Below are 18,629 nucleotides of genomic sequence, written 5' to 3'. Positions count from 1 at the left end.
CATGCTGAACAAAAGCGCACAAATACAGGGCATTTGTGTCCTCCGCGCCCGGCACGTCGTGGGCACCCTCTGCACATCTGTATAGCAAATGATGTGCTCTGAGAGTGTGGGGGCTGAGCACGTGGAGCTCTGGAAAAGCAGGACAGCGAAGGAGGAGGGTTTCAGAGACTACAAAAGCAACAGGAAGGGTGGCTGAGGCTGCGGCGCCCCGCGGGGGGCTCTGCCCGCGTGGCGCCTGTGCCCGTGGGGCGTGGGGGCACGTGCGCGCGTGTGCGCGTGGGGCGCGGGGTATGTGCCCGCGCCGTGCCCCCCGCGTGCTGCCGGGCGTGAGTCACCGCGGGGCTCGCCTTTATAACTGCCGCCAGGCTCGCGGCTCGGCAGAACAGCGCGGCCACGCGTCCCCAACGTCCCCGATCGCGTGCCCCAACCGCCACCGTGTACCCGGGACGCCATGGGGGGCCCGCGCTGTGCCCCGCTACTGCTACTCCTGCTGCTGTCGCCTCTGCTCACGCCGCCCGCCGGGGATGCCGCGGTCATCACCGGGGTAAGCTGCCCGCGCACCTGTCGCGCCGGATCGCCCCGGGACACCAGGCCCGGGGTGTGTAGGCACCGGGTAGGGTGTGCCCGGTGTGACATTCTCCCGGATTTCCCTTTGGCCACTTGGGAACGTGTGTCTTGCTCCCAAGGCAGGGAACAGCCAGGAGCACTAAGGAATCAAACTCCCTCAGCAGCGCCTTCCTCACCTCTCCCTCCCGCACCTTGGGTTTGGTCTGCTGTTCTATTTAGTAGCGCCAAGAAGTTTCTCCCCACCCCCACCCTCACTGTGAGAAAGTTCTTTTTCAGGGGTTGGAAATCCTCAACCCCCAAATCTGATCGCATTTCCTTAAATTGCAAAAGAGCAGGACATGCACCTAAAAGTCCACAGCTCCTGGGTGGGCCTTACCCTGTGAAGTACCTTGGGTCGCGGCCTTGTGTGAGCTTTGGAAAGCAACTGTAGGCTCTTTTACTGGATTGCTGGGCAGCTGCTCTTTTATTTTTAAGTCTTTTCCCCCCTTCTTCGTCGTGAAGTTCCTCTTGGATAAATTGTCAAGTTTGATTCCTGATACGTCCCTCCTGGAGCTTAGTGATGGAGCAAGCTGTCACTAGAGACTGTCTTCATCATGTTTAGAAACGGCCCATTCCTTCAACTCTATTGACTCTTGAGTTTTCTCTTTGTCTATCTCAAGAGAGAGTTCACAACACATTTCGGAAGTCTGTCTTTTTTTATCACCCATTTCAGAAGTCTGTTTTAATAACCCAGCAGAACCCTCACTGTTGTTTCATTCATTAAAGAAAAAAAAGTTGTCAGCATATTTATTTAAATCAATTTTAATATCTAAGAACACATTTGATTTTAATATAGATGTGTTTGGAACCATGACATACAGGTAATAAAATAACATGTCGTTTTAAAAAAAGGGTCATCATGTTGAATAAATGAAGATGGGTTTCTCTGTGTTTCTCAGGGTACAGATTGCATTCTGAAAGCTCTGGGACTATGGCAGCATTGAGTCATGCCCCATAGATATTTGATTTTATGCCTTGTGTTATTTATTAGAGCTGAGATTGTTAAAACCATTTCTAAAACTTCATCAGTAGCCAGTTGGTGTGTGTGTGAACAAAAGTCTCTAAGGTGTCTTTGTAACACATGCGAATGGAAACATGATTGGGTGGGTTTTTCCCTCCTTCCCCTGCTGGTTCTTTCTAAGTGTTTCCTAATCCTCTAAGCCCCCAAGGTTCCTGGGCAGTGCAAGTGTTGCCCGCTTCCATTCACAGGACACTGCTTGCATGGCTCCGCAATGGGTTAAGGAGAATAAAGGGTACCAGGAAACAGCTGTCTAATTAAAAAGATATAAACTTAGGCAATTCTCTGTAAATTTCCAGCTGAAGCTTTTTGTTATGAAATGAAATTTTATCTCATTTCATGTTTACATGCTGGTGGGGTTCGGGGGTGGGGGTGGTACAGTCATGCGGACTCTTGTTTTTTTGTTGTTAATTCACTGTTATGAAAAGAGTATTGGAAAAACTTCTCTAAAGCAACATGGCAATAGAGCATAGTTGGGTCCCCCTGACAGAAACCATCTGGATTCCAATGAAAAAGTCAGTGATTTCTCTAGAGAAAATGTATACAGGGTGATAAACATCTAAGAGATTGATTGAATTTTAAAAGAATTTTCTGGAGGTTTTTTTTATGGTCTTTGAAAAAAAGCTGTTGGGGTTTCAGAATTTAGAGTCCTTTACTACACATACACGTGTGCACGCACACACACAGTCTTTGAACTTGATATCTTCATATAGATGTAGTAAAACCATATTGCAGAAGATTGTTGAGTAGATCTAGCACTTAAGGACTATGATGGTCATGTTTGCATGATTTCCGGTGTCCAGACAAAAATCCGAAGGCGAGAATGTATAAACATCATCCTATAATAAAAGAAGAAAAGTCACCCAAAGTTAAATAAGCCACTACTTATTTTGAACAACAGATTGCTAGACGTTGCTGAAACAAAATATCACTTTGTTGTTGCTGTCTCTAAGAAAGAGCCATAGTTCTTAGGATACATTTTCATGCAAATAAATTTGGGTTCCATTTCTCTACTGCCACATGGGAAGTCCTCCACACTGATTCTTTGGCTGTATGCACTTGTAGTTTATGCATGCTGGGTGTGTATTTTGAGAAATTACCACTGCTAATTGCCTCTGTTGCCCTGTGCCTGTCTCACCTAAAGGACTTTTGTGACTAGTTCAACTGAGTTTCTGATGTCCGCATCTGCCGATTCTAAGCAGTCAGTTTCTTTCTGCATGTCATTCACTTGAAAAACGACTGGAATGGGGCAAAAGTCTTGGTCCGTCCCTTCCCACCCTTGAAGAGTTCTTATTTTGAAAGAGGAAATGATGAAAATCAGGGTACCCAGCAAGCAGCACCCAGTCTCACAAAGCACAGGGCAAATATTTGAAGGGGAAAACGAGCACTTCTAAACGTCGCATCGGTGCCTTTACAGGTCTGCGGCAGTTTGTGCCAGATTTGCAGACTGCATCCCTGTCTTTTTTAAAACTAGGCCCCATATAGTCAGCAGTTTATAGTCATAAAATCTTGTGATTTGATTTGTGCAGTTCCAAATGGCTGTGTATAGTGCAGGGCCAGCATAAGCACATTCTTTACGTTCAGCCATAAAGCACGAGAAGAAGAGAGTCGACATGTTGTCCCCCTCCCACCCTCCTTGCTTCTTAATCCTGGCTTTCATCATACCGGAGCTCTTTAGTCCATGGAGACATTCTGATCAATGTGATTGCAGGTGTATACAAGCAAATGGAGCTTATGGTTCTAGTTTATTAAAAATCACTGCATTGGGATACTTTTATATGTGTGTAGGCATACATGTTGGGTGAGGTGTTCACATGTATGGGCATGTGTGTGGAAGCCAGACATTAAGTACAGATGCTGTCCTCCAGTGCTGTCCACCTTATTTTTTCTCACGTGGCTTAGAATGTCCCAATTTGGCTAGACTGGTTGACCACCAAGCCCCAAGGATTAGCCTGCTCCATCTTCCCAGAGCTGGGATTGCAAGCACAAGCTACCATGTCTGGCTTTTCTGATGGGTTCTAAGAATTGAACTCGTGTCCTCATGTGTGTGTTGCAAGTGCTTTACTGGCTGGGCATTCGGATATTTAAAGGGGATTTTCCTTGCTAATTTTAGAATTCATGAGCCTGAGCCTTTCTTGCTCTCTATATTTATCTGTTGGTTTATTTCATTTCAGGCTTGCGACAAAGACTCGCAGTGTGGAGGAGGCATGTGCTGCGCTGTCAGTATCTGGGTTAAGAGCATAAGGATCTGCACACCCATGGGCCAAGTGGGAGACAGCTGCCACCCCCTGACTCGGAAAGTTAGTGTCTGCACTGGGACTTCTGGTATACCTTCCTGCTGAGCAAGGCCTATGTGATGGAAGTCTTGGGTAGTTCACTTGAAATTGGAAGTCACAGGACAGTACAGGGGAGGAGGGGGCACCCATTTCTCCCCTTTTCCCCCTTGCATCCCAATCATCATTTCTATACCGTTGCTCTCCTGACATTAAAAGTAACCCATCAACTTAATCCCTAACATGTGGACGTGCTTAGGTTTAGAACAAACAAAGCAGAAATTTTACTGGAACATACTTGGTAAAATCAGAGTAAAGAGTTCTTGAAAAGACTCCATGCTCGACCAGCTGATGGAGAAGGAGTCTGTCAACTTTGCGGGTTTTGTTTGTTGTGTTTTATTTTGAGACCATTGCCAATAACTAACTCACTTACACTTGTATCTTAAAAGTTCTATTTTGTTGGTTTTTTAGACAGCTTCTCATGTAGTCTAGGCTGGCCTTAAACTCCTGATTCTCTTTCTTTCAAGTATGGAGCTTATAGGCATGTATGTATCACAGTGCCCAGTTAAAGCTTTGAATTCTACACCTATAAGATTTTAATAACTTTGGAGATGTGTGACATTTAATTTGCTAACATGATTGCAGAGCAGCTCAATGTCATGGTAGCCTAAAGAACTTTAGAAAGGGTATGGACGCTGAAAGGCAAGGTCTCAGGCCTTCAGGATCAAGTCGGATAGAGCTTAGAGACTGTGTCCCTAGGAATGGCAGATTCTCCACCTGGAGAGCCAGTGGGTTTCTACAACATCAGGACACAGGTAGGGGAGATGGAAGGTGACCAGACAGTGAGTAGAACTGTGTCCTTGTCTAGAACATGGGAAAAAAATTTAAACATAGTTTAGTGTCAGGCAAGTGTTAAGCTTGGCAAGTGGCAGTCCCTTCCCGCTATCTCTCTTCATCCTCACTGCTCCCATCAGGCAAATCTGATCCAGAGGCAATGGTCCAGGGCAGGTGGCTTCCTGGAGGAAGATTCTACATTCCTTTAAAGAAAATGCAGCATATTTTCAAATCAAACAGAATTCTGTCTTCTTTTTCCCCCCATACATCTTTGGGGTTGAAGCTATTTTAAACACCACCATCTTCCCTGTGATTCCGACTGTCCCAGATAACTTTGGTAGCCTGTCGCTGAGGTGCAGCTCAGTGTGGGGACCCCAGCATTGGGTTGCTGTGGGACCTGTCTGAACATTGTTCTCATGGCCAGCTGTGCTGTGGTTGGCTGCCTTGTGAAATGCTTCCTGTTGCATTTGAGCCATTCTTCCTGTGGTTTGACCCTGCAAGATTTCACTCATTTTTTAAACATGACACACACCTTTTACTGCTCGGCATTTACTGTCAGTCATGGGTCTAAACACCAGGCTTCCCAGGAGCAAGTGAGGCTGGTTCAATTGCTTTCGGTACTGAATCCTTGTTCTTCCTTACTCCTAGCAAGTCCTCTCTTGTGTACTGAAGCCATTGTCCCTAAGTAGCTTTCTTTGTTTTTCTGTTCTGAGAATCATGTATAGAAAGCATACCTAAAAAAATAAAAAGTGACTTTTGGTGTTGACAGTAACTACTTTAGATGTACGTATGAGCCATTTAGTTTATATAAACTGTTGTGTATGATGCTCGTACCCAATAACTCACACCTTTGATACACATTTGTCTTTTTCGTGCACTCTACACAGCATTAAGCCCAATTGGGGTCACACAGACTAGCCTGCGAGCATACATAGAGCAACCCTTCTTTCTGTCTCTCTGACAAAGATTACTCCATTCCTCTACCCAAGGGAAATCAGTCGTGGCCATTTGAACGTTTTTTACTAACTGAAGGCCAAATGGCAGAGACAAGATGCCTGCCAGGATAAGTGCTAATAGTCCAGGTTTGTGCTTTGTGCCTTATGTGTACACACGTGTACGTGTGTGTGTGTGTGTGTGTGTGTGTGTGTGTGTGCACATGTTCTGTGTTTGCCTATGGATGCCAGACATTGCTACTGGGTATCTTCCTCACTCAGTGCCTGGCTTTTTTCAAAATGTTGAAGATCTGAACTCAGGTCCTTGTGTTTGCTTGGCAAGCAGTTCATACTCTGAGCCATCTCCCCAGGTCCTGCCATTTGTGTTTGTTTGTTTGTTTAAGAAAGCATAAGCAGGGTGGCAATGGCACACGCCTCTAATCCCAGTAATTGGGAGGCAGAGGCAGGAGGAAGTCTGAGCTGAGGACAGCCTGGCTTACTAGGACAGCCAAGGCTACACAAAGAAACCCTGTCTAGAAAAAACAAAGCAGAACAAACACCCAAAATCCAAAAATCAAAAGAAAAGAAAGCATTTCATTGGGGTTATAGGTTCAGGGGGTTAGAGTTCATGATTGCAGAGCAAAGGCAGGACAGCAGGAACAGCTGAGAGCTCAGAGCTTGAACCACAGAAACAGGAGACTAAGTGTTCAAATGCTCGAACCTATAGGGTTCATTCTCAGTCAAACACCATAACCAGCTTCATTCTGGGATCAACAGAGTGATCCCAGTTCCCACTCCCTCCCTTCCTCCTGTTCTCCCTGCCCCTCCCCCCATCCACTCCTCAGAGAGGGTGAGGCCTCCCATGGGAAGTCAACAAAGTCTGGCACAGTGCTTTGAGGCAGGGCCAAGCCTCGCCCCCTCCATCCCCCAGTATCTAGACTGAACAAGGTATCCCTCCACAGAGAATGGGCTCCAAAAAGTAAGTTCATGCACTAGAAATAAATCCTGGTCTCACTGCCAGTGGCCCCACAGACTGCCCAAGCCACACAACTGTCACCCACATTCAGAGGGCCTAGTTTGGTCCTATGAAGGTCTCCCCCGACCCTGCTGTCAGTCTGGAGTCAGTGAGCTCCCACTAGCTCAGGTCAGGTATTTCTGTGAGTATCTTCATCATGGTCTCGACACCTTTGCTCATATCATTATTCCTCCCTCCCTATGATTAGACTCTGGGACTCAGCCCAGTGCTCCACTGGATGTGGTTCTCCGCATCTGCTTCCGTCAGTAGATGGATGAAGGTTCTATGGTGACAATTAAGGTAGCCATCAATCTGATTACAGGGGAAGGCCAGTTCAGGCCCACTTTCCACTATTGCTTAGGGTCTTAGCTGGGGTCATCCTTGTGAATTCATGGGAATTTCACTAGTTTCTCACTAGCCCCATAATGGCTTCCTCAGTCAAGATATCTCTTTCCTTGCTCTTCTTCTCCTTTCTTCCCCCATCCTGACCTTCCAATTCCCTCCTCCTTTCATTTTCCCTTCCACCCTCCCCTCCTGCCCTCCCTTATTTCCAACCCCATTCTCCAAATTTACTCAGGAGATCTTGTCTAATTCCTCTTCCCAGAGTGATCCATGTATGTCTCTCTTAAGGTTCTCCTTGTTACCTAGCTTCTCTGGAACTGTGTTGTCCTATACTTTAAACAACTTAGCTATGCTATGTTACCGTGACATAGTTCTGTGGTTATCTATGCTTAGGGTTCTAAATGCTTCTTGTACCTGAATGTCCTTGTCTTTCCCAAAATTTGGGGAGTTTTCTGCTGTTATCTTACTGAGGGGGTTTTTCATGGCCCCAGCTTGTAGCTCTTCTTTCCCATGTGCCAGTAATCTGAATAGATGATTTTTAACATCCCAAAGCTCTTGCATATTCTCTCTCTCTGTCACCCTCCCTCCCCCTCCCTTTCTCTCTCTCTCTCTTTCTCTCTCTCTCTCTCTCTCTCTCTCTCTCTCTATATATATATATATATATATATATATCACATTATATGTATACCTGGATATATATATATATTCTATACACACACATGTATACATACATAAGACACACACACACACACACACATATATATATATATATATATATATATTTGGATTGTTAGTGTCAGATCCAAATAATCTGTCTTTAATGTCTGTCATTTTTTCTTATGCTTGACCTAACGTTACTGAGGCAGCCAAGTAATGATTCTATATCTGACCCATAGAGCGCCTTGTTTCCTCCGTTGACTCCTGTCAATTCTCCTCCAGATCCTGTGTTGGCCTTCCTTAATTCACTTGACTGCCTGTGTTTTTTCATTAATCTTATATGTCTGTTGAAAATGGCTTATCTTCTGGGATGGATATCTTTTGTGACATCATGTGACAGCCTCCTTAGTGGCTTTCTCTTGAAAGTATGTCTTGGGGGGGCTCAGTCCTGGATTTTGACTGATCTGAGGCACGGATTCTCTCATTCCTATTATCATTTCCCAGGCTGATCTCCCACCAAGGTTCCTCCTCCTCACAAGACCCCAGTGAGGCACAGCTAAAATTAGAAGGAAGCTAGCTGAGTGGGCAGGGCAGGGAGGGGCCGGGGCAGGGACTCCTTTGCTATTTTTGATATTTAAAAAGCAACTGAGTTTTGTTTCCACGATTTGACTTGAAGTCCATACTTGCTGTAATGCCAGTTCTGAGAAGGAGCGAGTCTATGTTCTCGCCACCCCTGCTTAGGGCCCTGCAGTTTGTCTTCGTGGCAGGTCAAATAAAGAAACCTCTAAATGACTAGGGTTTTATAATAAAACCAAGCGATAAGCTGACAGAGTGCTCAAAACCAAGATTTTATGTCATGTCTGAGGTGTCTACATGAAATGCATTTCTAGAACTCAGATTTTATGACATTTCTATAGCCTTTTCTCCTATCCTGGAAAATTTAAAAGGTCATTTTGATGACCTATTTCCAGGGTCAACTGCTGAAGTTGGTCATCTTGGTGAAGATAAAGTTAATGTATTCTAGAAAAAATGTAGTTCTTCTAGAATGTTCTCAACTACATTTTTCCCAAGAGAAGAGAAGGAAAATGTTTTCATAAATATGCCCTGATGAGCACTGCAGTACAGTTTTCATTTCTACACAAGTTCAGTGATGGTTTCTTAGTAAACTGTAAAAATACAGATCCTTTATGGGAAATTAGTTCTCCTGTTTCAGGGTGGCCTAGTCAGCAGCCCCCAAGTGTGACTTTTGAATGGCTAGAGCAGTAGCTGAGAAGAAACGAAAGCAGCAGGGGGAGACAGGTGGTTCTGGGGGCTGCCCATCGCTCTGTCTCGAGCACGATCATCAACTTGTGGACTTATAGTTGGCCTTAACAGTTTTTAAAGCTCAGAGGTTTTTATTTTATATTTGAAAATTCAAAGTGAAATAAAATAGTGGGACTTCATTGCAGATGGCTATAATTTCATCATTTGGGACCCTGAGGCAAGTGGAATCCAGGTTCACAGACAGCCTGGGTTAGGGAGTGAATCCCTAGGGCAGTAGCTCAGGGTTAGAATGAGCACCTTTTGTAACCAAGGACCTGGGTTCAGTCCCAAGCACCACTAGAAGCCAAATAAACAAGGAAGCAAAGAATCAAAGACATTAGTTTACCTGGAGAAAGCACATTTCATGGGCAACAATGTTTTAACTGGTATTTTTTTTTTAAACACTTTGAGCAACTCATGAAATCATGTCTTTAGAAAATAGTTATAAAATCACACTATTTTAATTTCTATTAATAGTTACACTGTGGTTTTTACTAGATTGTGGTTTCCATAATTTAAAGGAAGTTTCTTTATGCCAGGTTTTCTATTCCATTTGATGAATATAATTAATACTTGAAATTCTTTTACTGTTTTATTTTTTTAATTTAAAAAGGTGTTCTGACCTCATCTTTGTTTGTTCCATCCTCTGGTTTGTTTGTACTAGAGCTGGACATAGAGCCTTGCCCATGCTAGGCAAGTGCTTTCCCGCTGAGCTGCATACCCAGCTCCAATCCCGTTTGTATGTATGTTTCCGTAGGGGTGTGTGCGTATGCATGTGCGTAGGCATGCGTGTGTATGTATACACATGTTGAGGACAGGGGTCGATGTTGTCTTCCTCATTAAATTTACACCTCACTTTTTGAGACAAGGTCTTTCCTTGCATCTGGGGCTCACGGTTTAGGTAGACTGACTGGCTTATGTTTGGCAGTCGTCCAGCTGTCTCCAGCTCTTCAGCGCCGGGACTTCAGATCCACACTGTGCCTGGCTTTCATGTGGATGCTCACATGAGAACTCATCCGGTCCTCATGCTTGCACGACAAGCACTTATCTGACTGAGCCATTTCCCCACTGCCACCCACTTTTATATACATATTTCAACAAATTTTTCTTTCTTTCCTTTTCTTTTCTTCTCCCTCTCTCTCCCTTCCTTTATTTCTCTTTCATGTTTCAATAGCCTCTCGCTATGTAGAATTTGTAACCTTCTACCTCCTGAATATTGAGATTGCAGCACAGGTGTGCACCACCACACCCAGACACATTTTTTTTTTTTAATTTCACTTTAAAACTTGGCCTGTACAATGACCCTTTACTGGAAAAAAAATACAATTTGAGCCTTGCTACAACAGTTTTTGAAGATGTCAAGCTTTTTTAGTGATTCCTGTTTTAAAACCAGTGTATGGCTAAACACTGTCACTATAACTTAAGGATACTTTCAGACTTATGTTTAGCATTTTTAGGAAGAGTGAAAGATAACCCACGTGACTTAGCGGTTTAGTGAAAGATGGTCAGAGAGAGCATGATGTGTGATTTCCTCATTCTTCCTACTGTGGGCATCGAGAGTCAGCGGTGCAGGGACCTCTTGGAGCAGCATCAGAACTGTGGCTGCAGGCTCAGTTGACAGTGTCACCAGACAGAACATACTGCATGCAGTTTAACCCAGGGTTCTCAACCTTCACCCTATACCTAGTTCCTCCAGATGGTGGCATCTTGCAAAACTGGAGGACAACTCAGCAATAGTCAGGACAGACAGCAGTTCCATCACTATGGAGTCATGCCCTTCCCTCCCTCCCTCCCTCCTTCCCTCCCTCCCTCCCTCCTTCCCTCCCTCCCTCCCTCCCTCCCTCCTTCCCTCCCTCCCTCTCTTTTTTACTTCCTCCCCCTCCCCCAGTGTGCATGCATGTGTGCGCTTGTGTGTGTCTTACTGGAGACTGAAGGCAGGATCTCACCCCTTAAGCAAGCACTCCGCCACTGAGCTATATACTCAGCCCCACGTTTATTTTTTTATTTTGAGATAGGGTCTCCCTATGTGGTCCAAGCTGGTCTTGAACTCACCATCCTCCTGCCTCAGTCCCCTGTAAGATTTTATAGGTCTATGCTTCAGTTTTCCCTTTAAAATTACCACAAGCAAGTAAGAAGCATGTTCTGTGTTGGCGAGTTTAGAATTTACTGTTTGGAATTGTGGGCTGTAAGAAGTTGGTGTCCCGCTGATTCTGAAGCAGGCAACCAGGTTTGGGACTAGTGGTTAGGATGTGGATCGATGCAAATGTTTCATCACCGCATGGATGCCCCACGGATTGATTTGTTTTCTGAGACTTCTGAACCTAGAAGTGAATGGGCCCAGGGAGAAGCAGGCAAGAGTCTGCTGACTGGATGGTTTCAGGACTCATGCTGTTCACCACGAAACTCTCAAATGGAAAGGGGGAAAGAAAATTGCTGTGAGCTTGAACTGCTTAGAAATGATGCGTAGAAGGAGAAACGCAGATTTGGGTCTTGGTTTGTGAGAGAAAAGGCAAGCACCAGGATGAGAATCCTGAAGCTCATAGGAGCAGGTCTGGATTGATGTTCCTGCAAAAGGCCTTTCCCTTCTGGTCCATTGTTGTAGCCTTCAGTACCTAGAATAGGGGCTGGAGATAGCGGGTAGCCTATCAACTTGAAACAGGCTTGTTGGGTCCTGTGTATAACCCTGTGACGGGGTGATTATTTTACACTTGTATGGGACAAGCACAGTTCCTTGAACATGGATGCTGCTGCTAGTTACCAACTTCAGTGCTGTGTACATATTGAGCTAGCTCACTGTTCACTGAGAGGGCTATCCTGAATGTTTAGGAGTTTAGCAACATTTCTAGCACCTGCACACACACACATGCACACACTCACCCACCCCAGTTCCAGCTGTGTCAGACATAACTGGCTGGGTATTGCTGTATGGACAGAATCGTCCCTGGTAACTGAGAGCCACTGGTCCATATTTTTTTGCTAAGGCTTGGCTTGGAGAAGACTTGCAAAAATCTCAAGAGTCAGAATGGACTGCAAAGGTCACTGATGGTCACATCCCACACTGCCCAGTGGTCATTGTCTAAAGCTAGCCCAGCTGTACCCAGCTGTTGGATGTGTTCTGGGTGGTAGCCTCCCCCTCACACCCCCTCCCCAGCGACCTCTGCCTTATAGCCCAGCAGCCTTGACTCACACAATGGCAGAACCATTCTGAGCACACCATCTGCCTGAGCCCTACGGGCAGCATGGCTGTGGCTGTGTATAGATGCCACGTTTAGCCCCTTGGAAATAACCAGTCATCATAAACGCAAAAGGTCCCTGGGGAGCCTGGCTGTGTGCCCTACTCTGCCTGGTGAGCATGCCACAAGCCCTGCCCTCTGTTGCGTCTCTCCCTTCGTGTTTATTGATGTCAGTCATCTCCCTGACCCATCCAGCGCCATGTTGCAAATGGAAGGCAGGAAAGAAGAAGGGCGAAGAGAAGAAAAAAGAAAAAGGAGGTAAGAAGAATGAGCGAGAGAGCGAGCGAGAGAGCGTGGCCTCACCCAGGAATACATCCAGGACTCCTGGCTTTTACTTTGTACAGGGGCATTGGGTTTGCCCTCTCAGGTCAGCCCAGGAGTAGGGTTGGAATGGTTCTGCCACTGTCTGAAGGCAGCCTTTTGCCTTTAAAAAAATCTATAAAGAAATATATCCTGAAAACATCTGTGCAATTGGTGTGGGTGGCTTCTTTTGATAGGATAGACCAGAAGTACACAGAATGACAGCTAATGACACATTTGAAGCTGGAAACAGCGTTCACATTCTCTGCCAATCTCTCTCTCTCTCTCTCTCTCTCTCTCTCTTTCTCTCTCCCTCCCTCCCTTCCTCCCTCCCTCCTTTCCTCCTTCTCTCCCTCACTCTCTCTCTCTTCTTTCTCTCCAGGGTCTCCCTGCAGGCTACTCTCCAATTCATGATTCTCCTTTTCAGCATCCAGAGTGCTGCTATTCCAGTACTTAGTCACCTAACCAGGACAGGGTGTTAAATGAGCTAGAGACCCTGTACCTACAGGGTCAGGTGGTTTTCCTGGCTCTCTTTATTCTAGAACTTTGAAAAGTATACGTATTTTGAGTTATAGCTGTCAGTTGGGCTGCTCCCATCCAGCACCACTGGTGGCATGTACAGGGACTGTGGAGGGGCTTTGGGCATGAAGCAGGCCTTCTCCAGAGTCAGGCTGAGAGCCTCTGAGTACAGAAGTTCTTCAAATTCAGCTTGCCTTTCCCATGATTCCCCTCTAGACATCCCTAGTGGTTTAACTCTGGTGGCTGTGGGTGAATGTGATGTCCATATTCCTGACTAGCTGTGGATTCATTCGTGTGCACTGAATACATGTGGTCGTGCCTAGGCCTTTCTTCTGGAGCTTATATAGCAAGACACTATAAAAAGAAAACAAATGACAGGGGCTAGAATGTGGCTTATTCAGTAACATGCTTGCCACAGAAGCAAGAAGACTTGGGTTCTATCCCCCAAAACCTCAGTACAAAAGCCAAGTGTGGTGGCGAGCTTCTGTAATTCCAGCACTGAGGCGGTAAAGGCAAGTGGATCCTGGGGCTCCGTGGCCAGCCGGTCTACAGGAATTGGCCAGTGCCAGTTTTATTAAGAGACCCTATCTCAAAATGAAAGAGTGACTGAGGGAGGAAGGCTTTCAACATCCACCTTTGTCCTCCACATGGATCCTGCCTCAATTTTGCACGCATACCCACGCAGATGTGCATATGCACAACACACAGACAGACAGACAGGTAGACAGGAATGCGTGCATACACACGCATACACACATACACACACACAGAGCTCACCAAAATGAGTAAATACAGCAGGCAAACAGGCTTTGTAGTTCTGATCCATCGATAACCAAGCCTTCACCTCCATATGTGTGAAGGAACTTGGGCTGTTTTCTCATCTATGTGTGTACTCACATCTCTCATCTGAAGAACAGGTGTGAGTCTGTATTTGAAATTTTCCCACGCTGATGGCAGGGACGGGGAAGACGATGTATACTGTAAGGGGCTGTGTATTGTCTATCCAGCATTCAGTAACACAGATTAGGATCCAGATAGCCACAGAACGGCTTCATTTGTTTTCATTTTTATTTTTTGTCAGAGTGATGGGCAGATGACTCAGTTGGGAAGAATGCTTGTTTTGCAATCACAAAGACCCTAGATCAAATCCCCACTACGCTCATAAAAAGCCAAGCGTGTGACCCCAACACTGGGGGTGGGGAGTGGGGTAGAGATGGGTGTACCCCAGGATCTCACTGGCCTTCCAGCCTAGTTGAAACAGCAAGCTTATCTGTAAGAGACCTTGTCCCAAGAAAATAAATTGGCAGGCTCTGGCCTCGGCCTTCATGTGCTAGGGGTAAAGCCACACACTTAGATGTATGCACCACACATATACATACATATCAAACACTAAATAAACCAACAAGCAGGCAAATTGAAAAATCAAACTTTTCTGACTCAGTCCCCTTTTCCATTATAGGTTCCATTTTGGGGGCGGAGAATGCATCACACTTGTCCCTGCCTGCCAGGCTTGGCGTGTTTACGGACCTCTTTCAACCGGTTTATCTGTTTGGCCCGGAAGTGATCCCTCTGAAGCAGGAACTTGAAGTATGAACCTCCCCTGCACAATGTCTGTCAAGTCTCACTTGTGAGTGTGTCAAACAAAGAATATGCCAGAAAGAAACGCTCTCGCTTCCTCAACTTCCCAAGTCACATTTCAAGGTGACTTTTTTTTTTTTCTTTTCGAAGGAGAGTTTTGATTTTTGGATAAACGTATAAAGGGCACAGCATCCTGGAACGACTTCTCATTTCCCTGTTTATGTTTCGGCTTGGCATTTTTTTTTGAATACCAGTAACAACCGTGTTCACAAACAGGAGAATAAGAGTAGGTATTTTGTTGCAGAAGCTTTGTTTTTGTCCTTTGCAGCCCCTCTGTCCATCCTGCCGAGCGCACAGACATGCCCTCCCTTCAGAGACTCTGATGGTCCTCACTTTAGCCTAGCGTTCTAAAGTGGGGTCTCTACAGCCCTGGCTTGCTGGTAGACCTAGTAAGGAGGCTCAAACAGCTAGCTCTGTTCTCATTTGGTGGCAAGAGGGTGCATTGGAACCAGACACTCCAGATGGCTCATTGGGAGCAGAAGTTGAGAGTGCTTCTGGGATTTTTTCCTGCACCCATCTAGCCCAGGGGCTTTCAGTTCTGCCATTTAACTGGTGGGAGGACAAAATTAATGGGACACTGAAAGAATGTGGTCCGTTTTTCTAGATTTGTTTAAGCAAAAGGCGTTTTCTCCCTATTGAAATATTACATTTCTTTTTTCATTTTTTTTACTTGAAGATCTTTTTTTTTCTTTTAATCTTCTTGTTGGAGACATTCTAAGGAATGTCACTTGAGGGGGAAGCATTGATTTTCATCTGGCATGACAGGCGTCATCATTTAAAAATCGGTGTTAAGTTATAATTTAAACTTTTATTTGTAATCCAAAGGTCTATTGTAATGGATTTCCTGATATCTTGACATTTGTACTGGTATCAATATTTCTATGTAAAAAAAATTCTGTATCAGAATAATGACAATACTATATATCCTTTGATTTATTTTGATATTATATCCTTATTTTTGTCACGGTTGTCAACAGTTTTTATTACAAGCAGATTTCTATATAGCCCTCATCCTAAAGTGGGCAGACACCCCAAAGCTGGTGAAATCACCCTAACACTGCGTGCGTTTTAATTTCACATTCAGGAGAGTTGTGTTTGTGTGAATTTCAAGGTAGTACAGAAATGTATAAATAAACCATGTGTAACTATCAAAAAAGGCTTTGGAGAATGAAGGGAAAAGTGACACCCAGAAGTGACTGTTAGCTGAAATGGGCCTGCAGGTTCGCCCTGCAAAACCTGATGGAGTATATGCATCATGCATGACGTAGCATGGGCTAGGCTATAACCGCACAGTGGTGCGCATGTGCTCTGGCCTTGAACACTCCCCTAAATGTTGTCAGTCCGTATTGTGTCACAAATAAACAACATCTGAAACCGTCAGCTGAAGCGACTACACGTTTGCCCATGCCCACCCACCCCCTGCTCCCCAAAGTAGACCCCAGTGCTCCATTTTCTGGTTATCTGTTCAGTTAGGGGTTACACAGGTCCAGCGGCTATAACTTACGCCTCGGTCTAACGGGCGGCCCAATTGTATGGAATCTTGGTGGACTGGTCACCACAGCTTCTCAGAGAAGCATTTTCCATTTACTTTACGCCGGAGGAAACATCTTTAGCAAGTCTGTTGAAAACAAAATAATCAACTTGAACAAGGAGAATTATGGGAAAGAAATGGCCACGTCAGCAATGTGGTTATTTCCACATAACATTCAAGACATTTTTCAATAAGTGGCAAAATGTAATTTTAATTTTCGCCAAAATTAAAAGCTGCAACTATCCCTTATATAATCTTGTTCAAAGGCTCAAACCTAAAGGGACAGATGGAGTCTCGGGTGCTCAACCAAGAGGACCAAAATGCCTGGAAAGTAAACAGCCGAGCTGGGTGCCCATTAGCACTGCTGCCCCAGAGCCTTGGTGTTTGTTCCTTTTATTGCGTCTAGAGCAACACACTGTTTGGAGATTATTTCGCTAACTGACATCAAAACCACCACCTTTCAAATCACTGTTTCACAAACCATGTAGTCCCATTTCTCAGAAGATATATATATATATATATATAATATTTATTTATTATGTATACAATATTCTGTCTGTGTATATGCCTGCAGGCCAGAAGAGGGCACCAGACCCCATTACAGATGGTTGTGAGCCACCATGTTGTTGCTGGGAATTGAACTCAGGACCTTTAGAAGAACAGGCAATGCTCTTAACCTCTGAGCCATGTCTCCAGCCCCAGAAGTTATATATCTTTAAGTATTGCTATTGTGTGTGAGTGTGTGTGTATCTATGAGGAAGGGGGAGGGGAAAGGGGAGTGTGCAAGACACAACTGTGGAGGTCGAAGACAGCTGTACGAGCCAGTTCTCTCCCTCCACCTTGATGCATAGGCTCTGGGGATCAAACTTAGGGTCTCAGTTTTGCACTGCAAATGCTGTAAGGGGCTGGACCATCTCACCAGCCCTCAGGGGTTGTTGAGGACAGTTTTTATGGTCTATACCCTGGCAACCGCGTCTTCGGCTCCCAGGCTGGTCCTTCATGATGTGTGGGATGTCCTAGTCCTGAAACCCCACAAGGTAAGGCAAGGTAGGGATTTGTATTACCAGGTAAAAACAAACAAACAAACAAACACCGGTGTGTGTGTGTGTTTGTGTTTGTGTGTGTGTGTGCGCGCGTAGTGAGTTCTCTCGAGTGCAAGGCAGAAACAAATCTGGCGGTGACAACTAGTAACCAAACTCCAGTGCAGTTCTCGTCTCCCCCACGAGCTGAACGTGGAATGTCCCCACACGTGACCACCACCGGAGATGGGGCCATCGCGAGGTTTTATAGCCTGGCTCCCCATTGTCTCTTTGTTTCCTCACTCTGGGTGCACTTCGGGCAGCAGCTTCAGACTTGTGCCACCATGCCTAACCCTCACTGACTGACGGGAGAATCCCCTCACGCTGTGAACCTACATCAACCCTTCCTCCCGCAGTTGCTACTGGTCGGGGTTTTGTCATAGCAGCGAGAAGAATAACTAACACAGATTGTCATTTCTAACTGTTTAGCTTTGGATTTGAAAAAGATGTTTTTGCTTGTTGTTTGACCAAAGGAAACGTTTGTGCCCGAACTACATTCCCCGCTGAGGGAGGCTCAGGTGCTCGCCAGCATTTCAGTCCAGCTCTTAAGGCCCTGCGGTCAGTCAGTCCAGGTCCAAACCAAACACAACCCAATCGTCCTCTCCTCTGGTTATCATTCGGCTATTTCCTGGCTTCGGCGGGGGCTATTTTTAGCTAAGACATCAGGACCCTTGCAGTGTTTTGCATGCATCACTATAAAAGCCGCTGAAAACCTTTTGTGACCTTTCCATCTTTGCATTGTCGCACATGTCAGATAATATTCTTGGAACTGCTATTTCATTGGTTCATTATCTTTCCTCCAATCCATTCCTTTTGCATTTAACACCTGTACATCTTCCACTATGGAAAAAAAGGTTAACAAATAAAATATGTCTGTCTATGGCAGCCATAGTACTTTGAGTTACACATGTATTTACCTGCCCTAGGCTCCATGTATCTCACCTCATACACCTGTTCTTTAATGGGAAGACCTTGAACATCTATGTAGGGGACATAACATTAACAACCATCCATACCACAGGTTTCCCTGTTAGCCTTTCTAACGCCGTCCACTGGGTCCTTAAGGGAATCAGTCTTATTCTCTACGCCCACCACAAACACCATGCTGTTTTCGGTATACACATTCCCCAAAGCTAGAGGTGCTATTAATATATGACTCTTTGTGTTGGAGGCAGGGTCTCACTATGTGTTCCAGGCGGGCCTGTGAACTATCATGTTCCTGCCGCAGCCTCCCAAGTGCCAGGATTACAGGTGTGCTGAAGACAGAGGTTTCCTATCCTGCCGTTGCTCTCAAACACACCAAAGCTTATATTAATTACAAATGCTCGGCTGATGCGCAGGCTTATTATG

The 18,629-nt window shown here is 45.3% G+C and overlaps 1 protein-coding gene across 1 annotated transcript; it reads left to right on the top strand.

Annotated features, from left to right (window-relative positions):
- Positions 1 to 371: 371 nt before the first annotated feature.
- On the top strand, positions 372 to 15,030 carry Prok2 (prokineticin 2). Its single transcript, XM_041644142.1, has 3 exons — positions 372 to 544; positions 3,799 to 3,924; positions 14,491 to 15,030. The coding sequence occupies exons 1-3, from the start codon at positions 452 to 454 to the stop codon at positions 14,593 to 14,595; spliced, it is 324 nt and encodes a 107-aa protein (XP_041500076.1). The 5' UTR covers positions 372 to 451; the 3' UTR covers positions 14,596 to 15,030.
- The last annotated feature ends 3,599 nt before the right edge of the window (positions 15,031 to 18,629 follow it).

This window comes from Microtus oregoni, unplaced genomic scaffold, assembly GCF_018167655.1.
Source record: "Microtus oregoni isolate MIOR12 unplaced genomic scaffold, Mior012 000002F_ref0000024, whole genome shotgun sequence".
NCBI classification, from domain to species: Eukaryota; Metazoa; Chordata; class Mammalia; order Rodentia; family Cricetidae; genus Microtus; species Microtus oregoni.
Note: the sequence above shows the minus strand (reverse complement) of the source record. Positions and strands in the feature narration are given on the sequence as shown.

Bases quoted from the DNA above. Each gene is read 5' to 3' on its own strand.
- Prok2 (XM_041644142.1), top strand. From the start codon at position 452: ATGGGGGGCCCGCGCTGTGCCCCGCTACTGCTACTCCTGCTGCTGTCG. The intron at 545-3,798 runs GTAAGCTGCCCG...ATTTCATTTCAG, and splicing joins ATGCCGCGGTCATCACCGGG to GCTTGCGACAAAGACTCGCA. The intron at 3,925-14,490 runs GTTAGTGTCTGC...TTTCCATTATAG, and splicing joins GCCACCCCCTGACTCGGAAA to GTTCCATTTTGGGGGCGGAG.